General features: G+C 39.4%; 2 protein-coding genes across 4 annotated transcripts in view; both read left to right on the top strand.

Moving 5' to 3' along the window:
* The window catches only part of LOC139961170 (uncharacterized), a 176080-nt gene that overhangs the window by 132956 nt on the left and 23527 nt on the right, over nucleotides 1–19597 (top strand). The gene's annotated exons all lie outside the window — the stretch shown is intronic.
* Nucleotides 7691–19098, top strand: LOC139961208 (2-Hydroxyacid oxidase 1-like). 2 transcript variants are annotated; one of them, XM_071960238.1, is made up of 6 exons: nucleotides 7691–7930; nucleotides 8910–9061; nucleotides 10377–10641; nucleotides 11462–11634; nucleotides 12430–12521; nucleotides 14625–15396. In XM_071960238.1, exons 1-6 carry the CDS (start codon nucleotides 7785–7787, stop codon nucleotides 14766–14768), a joined length of 972 nt encoding a protein of 323 aa, XP_071816339.1. In that variant the 5' UTR covers nucleotides 7691–7784; the 3' UTR covers nucleotides 14769–15396. The 2 variants fall into 2 exon arrangements, with proteins under 2 accessions (XP_071816339.1, XP_071816350.1); XM_071960249.1 differs by lacking the exon at nucleotides 14625–15396 and adding an exon at nucleotides 19018–19098 and having other exon boundaries at nucleotides 7735–7930.

The following is a 19597-nucleotide window of genomic DNA, read 5'->3' on the forward strand; positions in this document are numbered from 1 at the left end:
AATGAGGCTTCCAGACGTTTATACCTGACTTCTAAACTGATACGGTAGAGTGTATAGTCCATCAAAACTGAATGACAAGTAAGAAATTAAGTTTTAAACAACAATGATAATAGCTTGTTTTGAGGAGAAACCTATGCTATGACAATCACTTATCCGTGTATGTATTAAAAAATCACTTTAACCTGCACTTTAGAGATATAAATAGTCGAAGACTTTAGGGGGAATTGTCCAAGCCGAATATTGATAGATAGTTGAAGTCAAATTTCAAGAGAAAAAAACAGGGAAAAAGATGAACTTTGGGAAAACATTACATATTTCGAAATAAATTAGCTGAGTTTAGAGAAAAACGTTAACATGTTTGAGAATATAATTGAAATTTCGAGCAAGAAAATAGCCACTACAACACTAAGATATTTCCGTAGAAAATACTCAAATCCATGGCCTGTGGTGCTCAAGGAAGTTGGTGATGTATTGCCACGTTGGACAAACCACTAAACCCAACCACCCTACCACATGTAAGAAACTGTACAAAATATACGTATGGTTACTGTTCTTCAGTAATTTCGATAAGTATTCGTAACTATTTAATACACGGGTTTTTCTTCTGGTAAACAATGCAATGGCTTCCTGCATGCACGCAAACGTGCAAACAAATATACGTTTTATATAAAAACAAAATCACTTTAAGATGAATTTAAGTTACATATCTGTTATTCCAAGCCAACCTGGAAACATTTCGACGTTGAATCCAAACCGTGGCGAACGCAACGTATGGACTTATTATCTTATCCCCATACATGTAATTGACTGAAATGATATACTTAAACTATTAGAACAAAACTGAAGCTATTCCATTAAAAAACGGATCTTAGTATCTTAGGATCTAAATTAATACCAAGAACTTTCACCCTCTCCCATAGAATTGAATAAAATTAATTTGGGTAAATGGGCATTTCCATGTACAGTAAACAAGTAAACAGGTGTACAATTGTTAGTAACATCGCTGTCAATCCTTAGAATGTTTGTTGCCTAAGCTCTTTGAAGTCATCGTAAGGTAATCAGTCATCTTTTGTAATCCACGACCCTAATCTTCTAAGAAATGAACATTCCATTTGTTTACTTAATCTGCTGTTATTCTAACACTGACTCTCCTTTGAATTAATTCCAAATTTAATACAAAAGATGGCGAGAAAATACATCCCAAAACGCCCTCATAATAAACCACATGTAACAACCATTCTTCAAATCCTCCTATTAGTGATAGGTCACCTACGGGTATGTATTTAACACCGTCTTCGTAACGCACAGCAATAATAACATTATTTTTGTACGTGCTTTCATGTCAGTAATACGAATCCCCTTCCCCACCAGATTGTAATATTTGTTAATTCGAATCGAAAAGAATAAAACGACAAGGCCTAAACGGCTTTGCAATCTATTCCTTTTGCAGTTTACTGTTATTCTCATTTGAAAAGATTCGTACAAGTATTTGTTACAATACACAGTGCTCATACTCATACTGCGCAATGACATACACGCACGTCAAAGTAACATGATATTAACCTACAGAAAGACTTTCCAACCACGAAACATACACAAAATATTACTTTTTCATCAGATTTGCGTATTGCAACATAATGGATAATATGTAACATTACGTCATATAAGCAATACGCACTCTTCACTGTTTGGGAAAGAAAAAAATATTACCAATCATAATTGAAGAAAGAATTTCCTTTCTTTGTGCGGGAAGTAAAAGAGAGAGATGGCGCTAGTTAAGTAATAGTTTCGTATATATATTATTTAATATATTAAATATTTAGATGGTAGTTGTATACTTCCGTAGGTACATTTTGTAGGAGAATAGCGACTCATTGGGCCACTGGACATGGGCTGCGCACATGCCGGTCGCAGACAGTGTTTCGGCCCACCGACGCCACCTACAACGCTTCTAGTCGATCTCTGACCAACCGACCCTCCTCCTATCCTCCCGGGTTCGTTTACGACAACAAGGGAGACATGGCGCGGGGTCCTAGGCCACAAAAAGCACCATACCTACAGCTGGAGGTATTATCGCCTCCAGCCTGTCTCGAACCCTAGCCACGGTTTACTCGATTAGCAGTGCAAGGTCTTTCGCTTACACCGTCGCGCTAACCAACACATCAGCTAGAAAACTAACTTCAAATGTAATACTTTAAGACGAGACTTAAAAAAAGAGGGAGAAGTCAAAATAGAATTTTGTCACATTCGTCTATTTTTGGTGGGTTTCGAACTAACTCTAGATTTCAGTTTCTTAGTCATCTGCTCAACCCACTGAGCTAGCGGACGACACCGAGACATGATCTAATTCAAATTGATTTCGGACCGATGGGGTAAACATCTTACTCGTTGCAGTGAAAGCAGAAAGCAATGCGTCTCTTTTGAGTTCGTTCTAAGTGATCAGATAATGCGAGACTTTTGACAGATCAGATGAACAATAATGCTTACCCTATGCTGTAATTATTGACTAATTCAATACAAATTGCAACGAAAGATGCTCCATGTATAAAGGAGTAATTCTCAAATGGAATGTTCTTTTTTCATAACACATCGTCTCTGATTAAATCATCTGTTATCATGATAGAATAGCAATTGTCATTCTTTCTTAGGTATGTGTATCATTGGACGCTAAAGCTCGAAATTTGTCGATATTGAACGACAGAATATCCATTTTCCTGTAATGGTTAATTTTACTTCATACATTAACTCACCCATAATGTTGACTGGTAAAAGCTGTATATCTCGCCAACTGAATTGATCTATTGAAATAACTCATGTCTGAAATATAAGTGCATGTTCGTCTCCCCACATAAATATAAGGGAAACGGCTTGGATATCTAAAATTAGATGTAGTTACGTATATGTATCGGATTGCCGATTAAGTAGCCACGGTGATTGACAACAGCGGACGATACTCCGATCAGTTGGTGAGCCAATGACAAAGAGGTCCTCTTTGGGAATTCACAATAAATATTAGAAAGTAATGGATATTTAAGGATGAATAAATCCATCTCGAAAATCCTCGATCAGTATGAAGTATATGGACGTACAAATCCAGTAGTCTATCTCCACGACGACATATCGAAACGGAAGAATTGCTGTTAATGAAGAGGATGGAGAGATAACATGTTCCCCGGAAGGGGGGGGGGGTTGAATTTGACCTCAGTTCATTTCCTGGTCGTAGTGACCTATGACCTCCTGTGTGTTCGTTGGCGTCCAAGTTGTCGACAATCTCGTGACGTCATTTGTGATGTCCCATAACGTTTCGGCGCATATAATAACGTAAACTGAAGAGTAAGTACAATATAATAACTAGCTGTAACAAATTTATTAGCAACGGTTGGTATCACACCATAATAATGGAGCCACTGGTTTACCACAAGATAGTGTGGTTTGGCATGAGGGTGCATGGAGGGGTTGAAGAGGAAGACAGATAAGTGAAAGAAAAGCGTAAGAAACCAAATTTCATCACGGATTACTTCGTACCTCAAACGGATAAATACCATATACGACGCAGATGCGAGGACTACAACATTTAAAGATACTTTTCTAAGTTATAGTGATAAAATGAAGTTACAACAATGCATCCGTTTGAAATTTATTTAGACCCGTTATTAATAAATTAGGAAATTCTGCATTATATATATAAGAGTTAAATTGCTGTTCTAAGAATGTTAGATATTCGATTGAATGTCCCATTCAATGATGTAACATTCCAAGGGGCCTTAGACAGTAGTCCTACGTGACGTTATACTGGACTTGTTGCATTTGTTTTTTGCTGGCCATGGGCCCGACAGCAGAATAAAGAAAGTGCACATCTGGCGGATATCTAGATCGATGCCCATTTGGTTTACTGACTGAATCTTTAATATCAATACTATGCTTAGGTAGATGGGTTCAAACTTGTCACTGCCCCTCCCTGTGTCCTGTGCCCAGTGAGGCCGCACTGGCCTAGTTATGCCACTGATAGTTATGCACATTGCCCATATACCAACATAACCAGCCTATCAGATATGTTCAAAACTGCTGGTGACAAAACGGAAATTTAATAATAAGAATTCAAATAACGAATATTTACCAATGGACACAAATCCAGACTGTTGTTATGTTTGAAAATTTAGAAACATCGATGAAACATTTGTCCCTGCGAATGAAGTAATCGTAACAAAGGTACGACTGTTCATAGCAAACAAAACATGTTGACATACGACTAGTTTTGATAATATATGTAGGCCCGTTCTGGCATTACCTATATTATCTGGTTTTTGTATCATGGGGGGCGGGGGAGGGGATAAAGTGATCAATAAATGTAGTGTCACCACTGCGCCAGAGTGTATATTGTCAGTATTCCATAGTTACACACTCAAATAAGGGTCGGATTAAGCATATAACCTGGCACGTGCAGGGCCCTACATTTGCACGTTGATGCAGTTTGTGCAACTAAACTCAACCTTGTATTATTATTCGTAGCTACGACAACACACAGGATAAAGCTATAAATGCCAGCATGTGAATATACTTGCATAGTTACATGTTACTATCGTTTGGCTACTTAACAACTTAGCAATGTCGTATCATTGACAAAACAAAATATAAACTCAGACGCCAACATCTGCATACTTGCATATTTACATTGAAAGATATCTTTTCTTTAACAACTAAGAAACTTAAGTATAGTTTCCAAAACTAAATTGCATATTTGAAAGAGTGGGCCAAAAAGTAAACTAAGGGGAAATCACTTATGGAATTCATGGGATATTTGAGTGAACGTATAGGGACCAACCTCATGGTTCCATTTATTTATCTTTTTGCGTAGGGGTGGGGATGTAATCTAACAAAAACAAACCTTCTGAGGTCAAATGTCATGCACATAGTAGAAAAAGATGTTTTTCATCAGTTGACTCGAAGGTTGTTTAAGGTATGAGAGGGGGGTACGAGTTGTTTCTCATGATCATGCAGTTCTTTGAAAAAAAATAACATCACTCCATTAAATATGCAAAAGTGACATACTTTCATCCCCATAAAGCTTGCGGGTGGGGCTAGAAGAACAGTTCATATAATTTTATAGATAACACATCAGGAACTATTATCTATGAGTGTCCATTGTTTTTTCATCATTGAGGTCACTTCGGGCATGCATCCAAAGAGCCATCGCTATTTATTTTTATTTTTTACAACCGTCTTTTTCAATAGCCCCCCACCCCCCTCATTTGAATGAAAAAAATGTTTATAAAGGTAATAAATAATGAATGTATCTATTACCCCGGCAATGTTTAGGTAGGTGACGTGTCTTTGAATAGTTTCTTTCAGTGAAAATATCTAACGTGAAAGCGCTCTTGACCTTTATAGCCACACATGCGCCCACGTTTTAATTATTAAAATGCTATACTCTGTAAAAATTGTTTCCTTTGAACCTTGTTTAATGCGTATGAGAGGAGTTTGTATTTTCATGATATGCCAAACTCGAAATTTCCAAATATGATTTAAATTGAGAAAGAACTTGCTGACATAACAACCGTTTCCTGCAAGAATGTCAATAAAGCGAGACACCTGCGTTAATTAGAAACCTAAAAGTTTAATGAACGGTCACATATGGTAACACGATACCGTATCACGTCCGTTAATACTTGAGGACAGAATTTAATATCATACTAAATACCATTATACCCCAGTCGTAAGTATCAACTAGGCCTATATGATGGAGACAAAGGCTAAAATGCAATATAACATATAGTCAAGGCCGCATATGGTAAACCACAATATCATAACGCGAACTTAAAATACAGTTAAGTAGCCTACACAGGTACAAGCTTACACGACGTTGACAAACGTGGCTGTTAATATGTATCCAGAAGTGACTATCTTCTGGTTACGACAAAACAATATTATCTATGATGAAGGCTTCTAGCAATTGCTGCTAACTTAAATACCAAGTAGCCTAACATGATGAGTTAACTACCCATGAAAAAAAAGAAAGAATGAGTTTGATTCTGTGACCATTTAATGAACGTTCGAGGTGCAAATTTACTCGGTTCATGAAGGTCTATATATAATCTCTAGGATCTTATCGTGGTATATACACATTCAAGAAATAGCATGATACATACATATATTATGACATAAACGTGTTGTATCACTTACGAATCATTGACGCGGCGGGCGCGCTGGTTATAGACACCCGCAACTGTAAATCGATAAAAGCTTTTCCTTTTACCATTCAGGTTTCACCTCTTGAAGTAGGGTCACATAATCTCGTCTGTATAATGTAAGCCTTTGCATGATATATATATATATATATATATATATATATATATATAAAAATTGAAAACACCACAGACTTTAACGGAAGTGTTGCAATGACCAGTGTTGCTGACAAGCACATCCAAAAATGGTAGCGTACTGTCTTTTTGCTTCTCAATAGTGAATACTATGATCAAGTGGACGGTGTGGCAATGGGTTCACCATTAGCACCGGTGTTGGCAAATCTCTTCATGGGTCATCTGGAGAAACAATTTCTGAATGATTCATCTGCCCCATCCAAACCTTATCACTACCGCAGATATGTTGACGATATTTTCTGTCTTTTCCGAAATGAGGGTGAAGCCATCGATTTCCTTCCGTTTATCATAAACCTATGTACTCAGGGTTACTAACCAATTTTTTCAGTTTCATTCCGTATTCTTACAAAATTGGTCTCATTAAAACGTTAGTGGATAGAATCTACAAGGTCAACAACTCTTGGAAAGGATTTGACCTAGACCTAAAACGACTTATATCCACACTCGGCAAAAATCAGTTCCCCTCTCACTTAATTGACAAAGTTGTGAAATCGTATTTACAAAACAAGGTGTCACCGAAAAATATCATTGACCCGGTTTCTCACAATACCAGATTTTACAAGCTCCCGTACATTGGTAATTTCTCTGGTCATGCTCAAAACAAAGTTAGACAGTTGATCAAATCGCATTGTACAGACATTGATGTGAAACTAGTGTTTATCGCATTTAAAGTTCGAAATATGTGTGTAGTAAAAGACATGATTCCATCATACCTTAAATCTCGTGTGGTCTATAAATTCATCTGCACAAGCTGTAATGCTTGTTATATAGGGGAAACCCATAGGCACCTTTCTACACGGATTTCTGAGCATTTAAAAACCGATAAGAATTCACATATTTACAAACACTTAGCTAAATTTCCCAACTGTAAGCGACTATGTGACAACAACTCATTCAAAATTATCGACTCCGCTCCCACTAAACTCCAGCTTAGGATCAAAGAAAGTCTACACATCAATTGGGATAAACCTAATCTCAACAAGCAGCTTGACTGTCCAGTGTTATCTTTGTTGAGTTAATCTACTTTTCTTGTGTGTTATTGCTAGTGTACATTTATCTGCTATTACTCGTTCATTTTGCGTTTGTAACCTGATGATGAAAGTCGCTACTTTCGAAACATGTCGTTCTTTTTGTATCAATTTTGGTAAATAGATGTATAAGTTAAAGTCTGTGGTGTTTTCAATTTTTTTATTATCGAGATTTGTGCTAGGTAGACCATTTGGATATATATATATATATATATATATATATATATATATATATATATTTATATATATATATATATATATATATATATATGTATACGTGGAGAAAATACAGATTGTTACACAGTGAGACTCACTATTGTTTGTGAACACGTCTGGTCTGTGGCTGTAATTGGCATACTAGCTAATACTGTATGATGACATGGCGGCATCCAATACATCTCTAATATGTGTGAACGATTACGAAAAGGCGGCGAAAGGAGTCATGAAGGAGGTTGCATGGGCTTACTTTTCTTCTGCGGCGGATGAGGAAACCACTTTCAACGAATGTCCTGCGGCCTACAAAAGGCAACCATGGCTGGTATGCCATTTAACTGAACTGTACTGTACATGTACTGTAGAGCTTCTACGGAGTGTACCGTCGTGTGCATATGTCATATTCCCGCCGTATTTGTAACATGTTCTCGATATACCACTATACCAATCGAGTGTGTAGGACGAGTGCGCATTTAATTTACTCAAAGCCACACGCTCGAGTCAACTGATATGTATCAATTCTTGGAGCTCCTAGTCGTGTGAAATAGTGTGACGAGGTTATCGAGTCAACACAATACAGACGTGAATAATATTTCATAAGAACACGCATTTATACCACAGAATGATATACATTAGGCAAGTTATAGGCAACAGTAGTGTACATATGAATCAGTATATGCTTGTCAGATTAAATACTATACCGCTTCAAATGATTGCCTTATATATACCCAAGCGCATAATATGTCATTAGATGAGATTAAATATATACATATATATATATAAATATATATATATATATATATATAAATATAAATATATATATATATTTATATATATATATCCACCTCACCCTCTCGCCCCTCTCCCCTCCCCTTCCCCTCTTCCCCCTCACCCCCTCTCTCCCCCTCCCCCCTCGCCAATAATTTGCTACTGAGAACATGAATAGTAAAGAAGGAGATGCATCATATCCAACACAAATTGTCAGGGTAACACTTTCCGACATGTTTCGTTCTGTACACTCTATTAAAGAAGATATATCTGTGTCTCCTTGAAGCCTTGAAGGGGTGGGTGGGGGGCCTCACCGTCCCCGAGATACCATTGTGCGTCCAATGCAGTATGGTCCATCGTATTGCACAGTATCCCCAACAGGATAACATAATTATATTCTATCAGATTACCCGTTATAACGTCACATAACGATCCCGAAAGCTGTCTGGCATTGGGATCGACATTGTTCGGGTGGTCAGTATGAGACCCTCCATGGAATTTATTGACATTTCTTCTTGTATAGATATTACTTAATTCCCCGGATTCTGAGACCTGTTGAAGAAAGAACGCTCTCGACAACAGTACTAGGAAAAACAATTAGTTTTCCAGTCTGTATATCTCCGACAGCGTACCACAAGTTTGCCCATCCTGAAGGCGAAAAGGCAACATCAAAGGGTGAAGTAATTCCTGATTTTTCTCCTGATCGTGATGTAGTTCGTAGGGCAGTCTATTACATAGAAAGTATGAGGGACACTGGGAGAGGGGAGGGGAGGGGAGGGGAGGGGAGGGGGGAGGGAGGGAGGGGAGGGGAGGGGAAAGAGTTTGTGTTAACGATTATTTACACGTGTAATTTACTTATTATTCATGTCACGACAAATACACTGGCGGATCCAGGGCCTCTGTTTGGGAGGGGCCAAAGTGGCATTAGAGTGATATGGAGGAGGGGTCTAAGGGGAGGGGGTGACCCCCTCCCCTTTGGAAAATTTTCTATTGCTGAATGCCCTCAGATGCAATTTGGTGCAACAAAAGTGTACAATGGTGATGTTAATTTACTTCTAAAAAAAATGTTTCCCAGGTGTAATTTTCTAAAATATTTATAAAACAAAGTTGGGATCATCTTTCTCAAGAAATTTTATTTCTCATAGGTTATAAATTTCTTACAACCAGCCTGTAACTGCAAAATGGTGTTAAACTGTAAATCCTCATGCTCATACATTTGCATAGCTCCCAACTCTTGAGAAGGCAAATGCTGGTCCATGCCACGAATCGCCGTCCTGGGGGAGGGGTATAAGGGGAGGGGGTGTCCCCCTCCCCTATTGAATTTTTTTGGAATCCTGGTGATACCTACATGTAAAATGGTGGCACTTAGAAAGGCTTTTGTCACCCAAAATTTTCTGAGAAATATGCATTTTTTTGTGTAACATCAATAAATTGAATAGTAGGTGATAATTCATTCTTTCCCGTGGCATGAAAATGTTCGCTGCTCGCCCCAATTCAAAGGTTCAAATGATGCTGTAAAGGAGGTTTTATACTCTATTATGCTAAATGCTAAAGAAATGATGGTTGCTAAGTCAAAATTCGATGCAAATTTTTTTATGTATACTTGACAATTACAATGCGGTTTTTTCGAACGCTTGTGCGGGTCAGCGGGTTTGGGTGTTAGACTGCGGGTCTAATTCCCGCGAATTGCGGGTCAGTTGGGAGCTCTGCATTTAATTTTAAACTAGAAAACGAAAAGGTTTAGACTAGTCTACCACTGCTATTCCTCTCGATTTTTTTAATTTCCAATCATACGATTTAGCGGATGTTCGGAAACACTTTTTTGCTCACCTTTGGGGGGGGGCCATGGCCCCCCTTGGCCCCCCCCCTTGGATCCGCCAAAGGACAAATACACGTTCACTAATTAAAATTAAAGTAATAAGAAACCCTGCATTATGAATATTCGTATAATTATACCATCTTTTCGATCACTAATTGTTGCATCATACAGCCGCCAAATCATGTGATACCTTGATGATTCTGAGTTCCATTGCTACAACGCGTTTGGAGGATGTAGCAGAGGTGGCCCCAGACGGATTAAGATGGATGCAAAGTTACATGTTCCGAGACAAACAGTTATTCGAAATCCTTGTCCGTCGTGCAGAAGCGAGCGGGTACAAGGCCATGGTCCTGACGGTGGATGACCCTAGGGAAGGAAAGAGATACAAAACAATTCCATATGGTTATGTCGGACTTTACGAAACTGATGGCATGGAGTAAATAACACTTACTTAATTAAAATGGGTTGTACTTCATCAATGTGGCTCTCCAGCCTCGCCCCCAAATCAACAGAGGGTATAGGCCTATGCTATGTCGGTCCAATCTATTTCCGCGAAACTTGATAAGCTTGTAGCCTCTCTAGAAACGTGAGTTGATCACTAGCGGTAGATACACTTTCGTTCCTTATTGAAGAAGAGATCGTTTGAAACATACTTGCGTAATTTCAAGTCACACTAATAGGGCAGGCTCCTGTGCGCCTTTCGACAACGGTCACTGTCCTCCTATCAGTCCTGATCAATAGATTATGTATAGCGCCATTGACACTGTAACATATATCTCTGGTCCTAATGTGCGTTATCAATAAACTTTATATAGATCTCTTAATCAAAGTAAAACGATCGCACTATAGGCGGCACACTATGGCAAAACTGACGAAAATAAACCCCGAACGATTCGTGAATCACAGTATCAGTGTAATTGAATATAAAGTTAGTTTAAAGTAGGCACTACAGTGTACAGTCACGGATGCGAACATGTCGCTATGTCGGTAAATGGGATGGGCAATATTGGAAGATGTTACATTTACACATGGATTAAATTAGTGTAGGAAGGCGATGATTGCATATTCCCTTATGAAGAGGGTATAGCCCGACTGTTAGAATGTTAGATATCATGAAATGTATTATTCGCCTTTATTATTTTAGGAATTTAATATGCTGCTCCCACCCTTCCCCTTCCCTTCCCAGACACACGTAGTAACGTCACGGGTATATATTTCTTAATGACATGTATGCTAATAAAATATTCCATCGACAGAATGGCAAACCTCGATGTTGACATCGAAGCTGTAAGGAAAGCTGAAGCGACTGGAGACAAAAACCTAACTAGATATGGTTATGAACAGTCCAACTCATATGCCACCTGGAACTATGTTAAATGGGCTAAGACGATTACAAACTTACCCATTGTTGTAAAAGGAGTCATATCACGTGAGTAAAGAAAGTCGTAGGTGGTCGAAGCAGTAAATGTGGGCGAGAAGGGTGGGGGGGGGCTACGGGGAAATGTTTCCAGAAAATAAACAGAAGTGTAAAAAAATATAAGTAAAAACAAATAAAACGAAATATATTTAAGTGTACTAACCTATATAGACCGATGAAGGGGGGGGGGGGCTGGGATTGAGAGTGGATGAAGTTGTTGGTTTACGTGCCCAGGGGCCTGTTTCACAAAACTCGACTTACGGAAAGAGGACTTGGTGCTTTGTGAAACAGGCCCCAGGTACTCTTATCTTTGGTGGCTTTTCTTAAAACAGGTATTTCACACTGTGTACCCATACAGGAATGAAACCTTTGGCAATATTATTCAGAAATAAAAGTGGAAAGCGGCAGCAAACGGATTTTAAGAGAAATATTATATTAAACTTATGCATCTATCGGCCAAATCAAGATTAGAAAACCTACTGGGAAGTTAGTCATGATTTTCCTGCCGGTTTTCTGTTGTTGATTTCCCTATACCAAGAACACGAGAAAATTTGTATTGTTTAGTATTGTGGGATTTAAATGGTACCAGTATATTATGTTTTCTACTACCGATTGAGAAAGTCAGTTTCATAATATCTGTGATATATATATATATATATATATATATATATATCGGTATAATATATCGGTAATTCATTACTCAAATTTAAATGGTTGCTTTATTAATGATTGTTTGCTTGCTTGCATGATTGACTGATTTAATTAATTAATTATTGAATTGATTGATTGACTTATATACTTTCTTAGCTGCCTCTGCCAGAGAGGCGGTAGAGGCGGGCGTGCATGGCATCTTGGTGTCCGTACATGGTGGCCGTCAACTAGATGGATTGCCTCCACCGGTACGTAACAGGGGCGGATGCAGGATTTTTGACAGGGGGGGTCTGACTGGTCCAGCCGCGCCTGATCGAAAGACTATCTAAGCGGAGCGCCACCATCGGTTGGCGCGGAGCGTACCAGAAAATTTGTGGCTTTACAAACCCCCCCAGACGGCCGGAAACGGCACTTCCCGAGTATTCTAAGCTGCATGTACCTAGCCTGAAAAAATGGATCTCATGTCTGCAATTTCTCAATTGATGAGAAAAAAACAATCTATGAAATATGGTAATACATATCAGATGAGTTGAGATGATACAAAAATCATAATGCCTTTAGCCACCAATCCCCCTCCCGTCCCTCACCACTGTTTGATGCAGGGCCTCAGTGGCTTAGCTAGGGGTATTGGTCAGGAGGGGCAAGAATGGTCTGTAGGGGCGCTTTCGACACTATCTAAGCGGAGCGCCACCACTGGTTGGCGCGTAGCGTACAGAAATTTTTTGAGTAAAGATACTCCCTAGATCGCCGGAAATGACCCTTTCCGGGCCTGGCTAATTTGCAGATAAACGAAGAATAAATAGGTGTCATCGCCAAATTACACCAACAAAATGTGACAAATGTCAATAAGTAGATGAGAGCGCAATAAAAAAGTCAATAATCGCGAATAAGTAAAAAGTGGTAAAGAGCTGAAAAGGGCGCCAGCAGTCCATTTGAGTCCGTCAGGGGGGGGGGCATCCGCCCCCCTGACTGTATGGACGCTCCGCCACTGCAAAAACTCACTCGAAATGTATCTGCATCAGTACGAGTTAGCTAGTTTTATTGATGATCTATTCATGGTAGATTGGAGAGAACAAACGCCGTGGATGTTTCTCAATGAACTTTTGGACCACTTCGTCAGTGTCGATAGGAGTGTTATAATACGTGTTCATGAGAACAAGAGCTGTGAGACGTTCCTTGCCCATTGTTGATCGGAGAACAGTTTCATGCCTTCTCACCGCAGAAAACGATCTCTCATGAAGAATTCGTCGGTGCATCCTATGCAGCCTACCGCTCTGCCACCTCACTGCCCAAAACAATTCGAACACCGCCTCAATTTTGAAACTTTTCGGTCTGAAAATTGAGATTTTTAGGCATTTTTTGCACGTGTAGCACGCGTGCACACTATAGTTCATTTGACGGAAATGACACACCTGGCTGACTTGTAAGGATAACCTCCCTTCTGACGTCCTACGTGTTTAAAATTGGTGTTTAATTTAATTATTTTTTCTCTCTCTCTCTTTTTTTCTCTCTTTTTTTTTGGGCCAAGAGCAGGGGGCGGTCCGGACCCCCTGGACCCCCCCTGGATCCGCGCCTGCGTAACCATTACTTTGTATCTCCAAACCTGCTTTGCATATCAGGTATAGGTCTATATAAGAGAAGTAAGAAACCACATAGTTTTATGTTATGCAAGATTAATTATATCTTTATGAAACCTATAGTTATCACATTTTAGCTCTTGTATAAAGTGGTAAAAGTAATTTAAATCGCAATCACACAAGAGTGGCATTCACCAATTTTATATTCTTACAGGTGTAGGCAGCGCGTTTGGCTGGTATAGTAACCGCACCCTCGTTGGCAACATACACAAAAACACACACACACACAAACCCATACATAACAAATAAACCACGGTAAAACCTGGATTGACCGGAAAAGTTTGGGAACGGGAATTCTCGGGATATGAAAAAGACGTTAGCATTCATAACAGAGTTTTGCTGTAATGTGCCAATGACTCTTTGTATGTACAAAACACATATTTTCCTTTTAAATATGGAATACAATGCATGGCCCCAGTCTTAGCTTTGGTATTGATAACACGTATTTGATGTTTATTGAACAAAACTTGAAAAACTAGATTTAAATGAAAGTGCATTGCATTGACTATTAGGATACTGATAAACCTGGATCCGGTAAAAAAAGAAGTCTGGATAATCCTACTGTAGTTTTACTTTATAGTATTGAACGAGGAATAGGGTAATTTTTTAAACTGAAATAAGGTTTCTAATATAGCTGAGAAACAGTCTAACCTGTGCCAATTTGGTTTCCATCAAAAGTGAATCCTTTTATGAAGATTCGTGACTCGTCCACAGCATAGACGGTTCCCTTTGCTCCCGACTCAGTGGAACTTGCAAGTGCAAATGTTCCAATCTCAGTACCATGGTAACGACCACTTGCTAGCTGTAGGACTGACGAGAAGAGAAGGTGCAAAACATAGATTTATGGAAAACAAGTGATTCTTTTGTTTTCTTCACCAGGCTTTTTCATCTTATTTTAAAAACATTTTCCTCAAATTATCATTGTGGTATATTCATCAATGTTGTAGAATGCATATTTCTGTTAAAGGCATTGAAGACTCGCCCCAAATTTAAACTGCGTGCCACGCTCTGAAAAAGTTAACTTTCCGTTGCTTGCAAGTGAAGTTTTCTTCTTGTCGCTACAAAATACAGACAGTAATGAAACGTGATACCTTGTTATCTTTTATCTAGACATGAGATGTCCATCGTTGCTACATGTACATTGTGTTGTGGGTATTGACCGTAGCTGTATGTATTGACTGTACACTAGTGTCTTATAATTACCGATGGTAGCAAGCTGTGTGTGTATTTCCTGGGATAGATGGTGGTGTCTAACACTTCTGTTACACCTCATTCGAAACTAGGTCAGATTACTGGCATCAGACGTTTCTTTGTGCGCGAGTCTTCACACCCTTTAATGCAGCTACTAATTAGATAGAATGATTTATGGAAGAGCTTCTTGAGGTGTTAGTCTTATTGAAAGATCTACAGCAAATACATGTACCTTTTCAAACCCTCTTACACTTTATACAAGGAGTTGACATCATTTTGCAAACAACCTTGAATATATGCACAGTCGGCTAATATTTCTTTTTTTTTTGGGGGGGGGGTTGGGTGCCGGGAAGAGACAGCCATAGGTCTTTCATTCACATACAAACTACTGAGTGACTTTCAAGCAGCCATGCTTTAATTTTCTGCTAACTAGGATCACTATCAACTAAATGAAAATATCAACATGAAAATAATCAACAATTTCCTTCTGGCTTGCCTGTATGTATAACATTTATTTGTAGGGTTTGTATCCCTTTGATTTATCATTAGCTATATATCCTAGGCTTAAAGTTAAACCTCTAGTCATTGAGGTATATCCATCACATGCAGGCACACCAAAGCAGTTTTGGTCTTCAAATACTCATGAAGGGACATATGTGACCATAGCCAAACCAAAAAGCATGTTACTAGATGAGTTTATTTCTAAGGTAAAGGCCTATATGCCAAAACTTAGCTAGTCCTAATCAAGTTCTAGAGTAAAACCATGCATGCAGATCACTTTTTAACTACAGGTAATAATAATAATAATAATAATAATAATACACAGTTCTTATAAAGCGCAAATACACACTTAAGTCTCTATGCGCTGAAGGACAGAAAACTACAAACAAGAGAACAGGTGAGTCTTTAAGAGAGATTTGAAACTGGTTACTGACTGAGCTTCTTTAACTTTGATCGATAAGTCATTCCAGAGGACAGCGGAAGAGAACTGAAACGAGCGAGAGCCGTATGACTTAGTGCATACAGGAGGAGTGACCAGTAAAGATTTCGAACTGGATCGGAGGCAACAACGTGGCGTATAGTCCCGGATGAGGTTTTGTAGGTACACTGGAGCAAGTCCATGGATACATTTAAAAGTTAGAAGCAGGATTTTGAAGTTGATGCGTTGTTTCACAGAAAGCCAGTGAAGATCACGAAGGATTGGTGTGATATGTTCAGACCGTTTGGTGCGGGTTACCAACCTTGCCGCCGAATTTTGTATCCGTTGAAGCTTATTCACCTGCTGATCGGGCAAACCGTATAGCAAACTGTTACAGTTGTCAACACGGGATGAAACAAAGGCGTGGACTAGTGTTTCGGCTGTTTGCTGATCCAGGCAGCGGCGAATCTTTCCAATTTTATGAAGAGCAGAAGAAGCAGATCGGCATATGTTATTAATATGTTGATTCATATCCAGATTTTTGTCGAAAATAACTCCTAGATTCCTGGCATTGTTGACTGGCTCGACGTGTGTGGTTCCAATCTTCAGTGAAGGAATTGGAGCAGCAGTTCGGAATTTAGAAGATATATGAATTAGTTCAGTTTTGTCGTCATTCAATTTCATGTCATTTGCAGCAGACCACGACCTTATATCGGAAATACACGCTCCAAGTTTTGCGAGTGTGGCTCCATGATCACATCCAGATTTAATCGCATAGACTTGTGTGTCGTCCGCATATAACATACCGCTCATGCCATGGGCCTTAATAATATCCTCTACAGGTGAGGTATACATTGTGAACGATAAAGGGCCCATGACAGATCCTTGAGGAACTCCTCCTACTGGTTTATGAACATTAGATATACAGTCATTTACAACTACAGCTTGGGATCTGTTGGTGAAATAAGATTTAAACCAACACAGAGCGTTGCCGGACACACCGTATCTATTCTGCAGACGCTGAAAGAAGATGTCATGGTTAATGGTATCGAATGCTGCCGAATAATCCAACAACACTAGGATGGCCTCCTCGCCCTTGTCAGCAGTGAGAAGCAAGTCGTTGTAGACGCGCAGCAGCGCCGTCTCCGTGCTATGGTGGGCACGATAAGCGCTCTGCTTCTCACCAAGCAGTTTATTGTTCCGGAGATAGTTCTGGATCTGCTTTGAGCAAACACGTTCAATTGTCTTGGCCAGGAACTTCAAGTTTGCGATTGGGCGGTAGCTCTTCAGGTCATTTTTGCATACCTTCCCTTTTTTGAAGAGAGGTGTTATATGAGCACATTTTAAAGAGTCCGGAAAGTGCCCATTTGACAAGGAGAGGTTCACAATTTTAGTGATGGTCGGCAAAAGAACATCAATACAGTTTTTGAGCAGGCTTGTTGGAATCGGATCCAGTCTACATGTTGAGGCGGGGGAGTTCTTGATGATTTTTCTCAGAGATTCCCCAGACACGGGAACGAATCGAGGAAAACAGTGAGAGGTTTCATCAGGAGGTAACGTCATTGAAAGCTGTGGTTTATCAGTGTTCAAAATGTTGTTGCGAATTTGTTCGATTTTGTTTACGAAGAAATTTGCGAATTCATTAGCTAGCAATCCATTATCGGAGGTATTAGGCCTAACATTGGAGATCTTAGGAGACGTTAGCTTTTCTACCTCCTTGAAGAGTTGGCGAGAGTTACAAGCGACCAGCTTGTTTTGATGGAAATTCTTCTTTGCCTGTTTCAACACAGCATGGTAGTGCTTGGATTTCTCAATGAAGATCTCTTTGTGAACTGCCAATTTTGTGTGATGCCACTGAGCCTCGCAACGCCGAACTTCTTTTTTCAAGCTACGGTGATCATCTGTAAACCAAGGCGAGTGAGGTCGGCGTGTAATTTTACGCACCATGACTGGGGCATGCTTGTCAAGTAGATCAGTCAGTACTCGTTCATACATATCCACCAGCTGATCCAGGTTCGAGACAGGGGATGTATACAGAGGAGATGATAATATGTCTCGCCTGAAGCTTTCTAAGTTTATTTGGTTCAGCTTCCGTGTTTTGATTTCAATCTTGGAAAGAGGCGGACGTCCAATTTCAAGCGAGCACATAACTACAGCATGATCGGAGGTAAGATAGCTTGTGGTATCGATGTTAGATATGAAATCATCATCATTACGAGAAATGATGAGGTCCAATGTGTGACCACCACGATGCGTGGGAACAGCAACATGCTGTTTGAGGTTGGCAGAGTATAATAAATCCTGAAAAGATACAGTGTCACGGTTCATCATATCATCACAGTGAAAATTGAAATCCCCAACAATCATCACATAACCAGGTTCCGAACAAAAGGACTCAATAAGCTTTGGGAATTCCTTCAAGAATAGGGATGTAGTTGATTGCTTATTTTTCGTTTTCGGTGGCCTGTACAGTACTATCAGCCTTAGAGGAATTTGAGACGGAGCTGAAACTACAAGTTCAATGTATTCAAACGAGATGAGGGCTTTAATGTCACATTCAGTCACGTGGTAAGTGTTCCGTAGAAAAACAAGAACCCCACCGCCAGAACGATCTGTACGAGGAACATGATGCAGTTCGTAGTGTGGGAATGTTGCAGCGAGATCTGCTATTGCTACATTGTCACGATGGTCACCATAAAGCCAGGTCTCAGTAATTGCCATAATGTCAATTTTCTGAGAAATGATGAACTCTGAGATTTCGGAAGTTTTGGATCTCAAAGATCTTGCATTCCATAAAGCAAACCTTGAACATGCTCTATTCGTTACTGGATTAGTAGAAAAGGATCCATAGTACCCCATAGTTGCCAAACAATGTGCCTAAGTTAGGCTAGAATTGGCATTGGAAGTTGTAGCCCCTGTGATCTTACTCTAACTAGTTTTCTATGGTCAGCCCAAGTTACACTTTTGAAATTAAGTTTCTTTCTTACAATACCACAGCGCAAGAATTATCCTACAAGTTTGACGAACGTATTTCAAGTCCATGCTGAATATTTTTATTCGTAGAAACCGTCGACTAGAAATGTGAGTTACTAGTACTACTACCAGTATCTACCTGCCACTGTCGTAGCTCCAGGTACGGTTACAACCACTACGCGATGAATGAACTAGATAACCCTGGAATGTCTATTTTATGTTTATTTACATACCAGAGCCGTATACGGCTCTGTTACATACATATGCCTAGCACCAACAGCCTGCGGTATAGGTGACGTCATCAAAAAGTTTCAGAAATTACGGTGGCCGAATAAGACCATCTAACGTGAAATATAAAACAGAGATTTTACATTGTTCGTAGAGGAGGGTTTTCCTGAATTCTGAAAGGAAAATGGGATATACGTTTTAAAGAAAACACAAAGAAAGAAAATGTCCGTGTGCATCAATGACATCACATCTGTTTGTTTCAAGTTCACTTTTTTGTACAAAATATATCAGCTTCAAATATTGTTATCTCGCAAACGATTCATAGGAATTAAATTCAAATTGCACCAGGATGCTTACACTATGTTCCTCTTTCCAT

This window comes from Apostichopus japonicus, chromosome 3 (assembly GCF_037975245.1).
Source record: "Apostichopus japonicus isolate 1M-3 chromosome 3, ASM3797524v1, whole genome shotgun sequence".
In the NCBI taxonomy this organism is placed as follows: Eukaryota; Metazoa; Echinodermata; class Holothuroidea; order Aspidochirotida; family Stichopodidae; genus Apostichopus; species Apostichopus japonicus.

Excerpts from the sequence above, each read along its gene's own strand:
- LOC139961208 (XM_071960238.1), top strand. The coding sequence starts at position 7,785 with ATGGCGGCATCCAATACATCTCTAATATGTGTGAACGATTACGAAAAG. Across the intron at positions 7,931-8,909 it reads TGTCCTGCGGCCTACAAAAG|ATATTACTTAATTCCCCGGA; the intron begins GCAACCATGGCT and ends CTTCTTGTATAG. Across the intron at positions 9,062-10,376 it reads CGAAAAGGCAACATCAAAGG|CCGCCAAATCATGTGATACC; the intron begins GTGAAGTAATTC and ends TGCATCATACAG.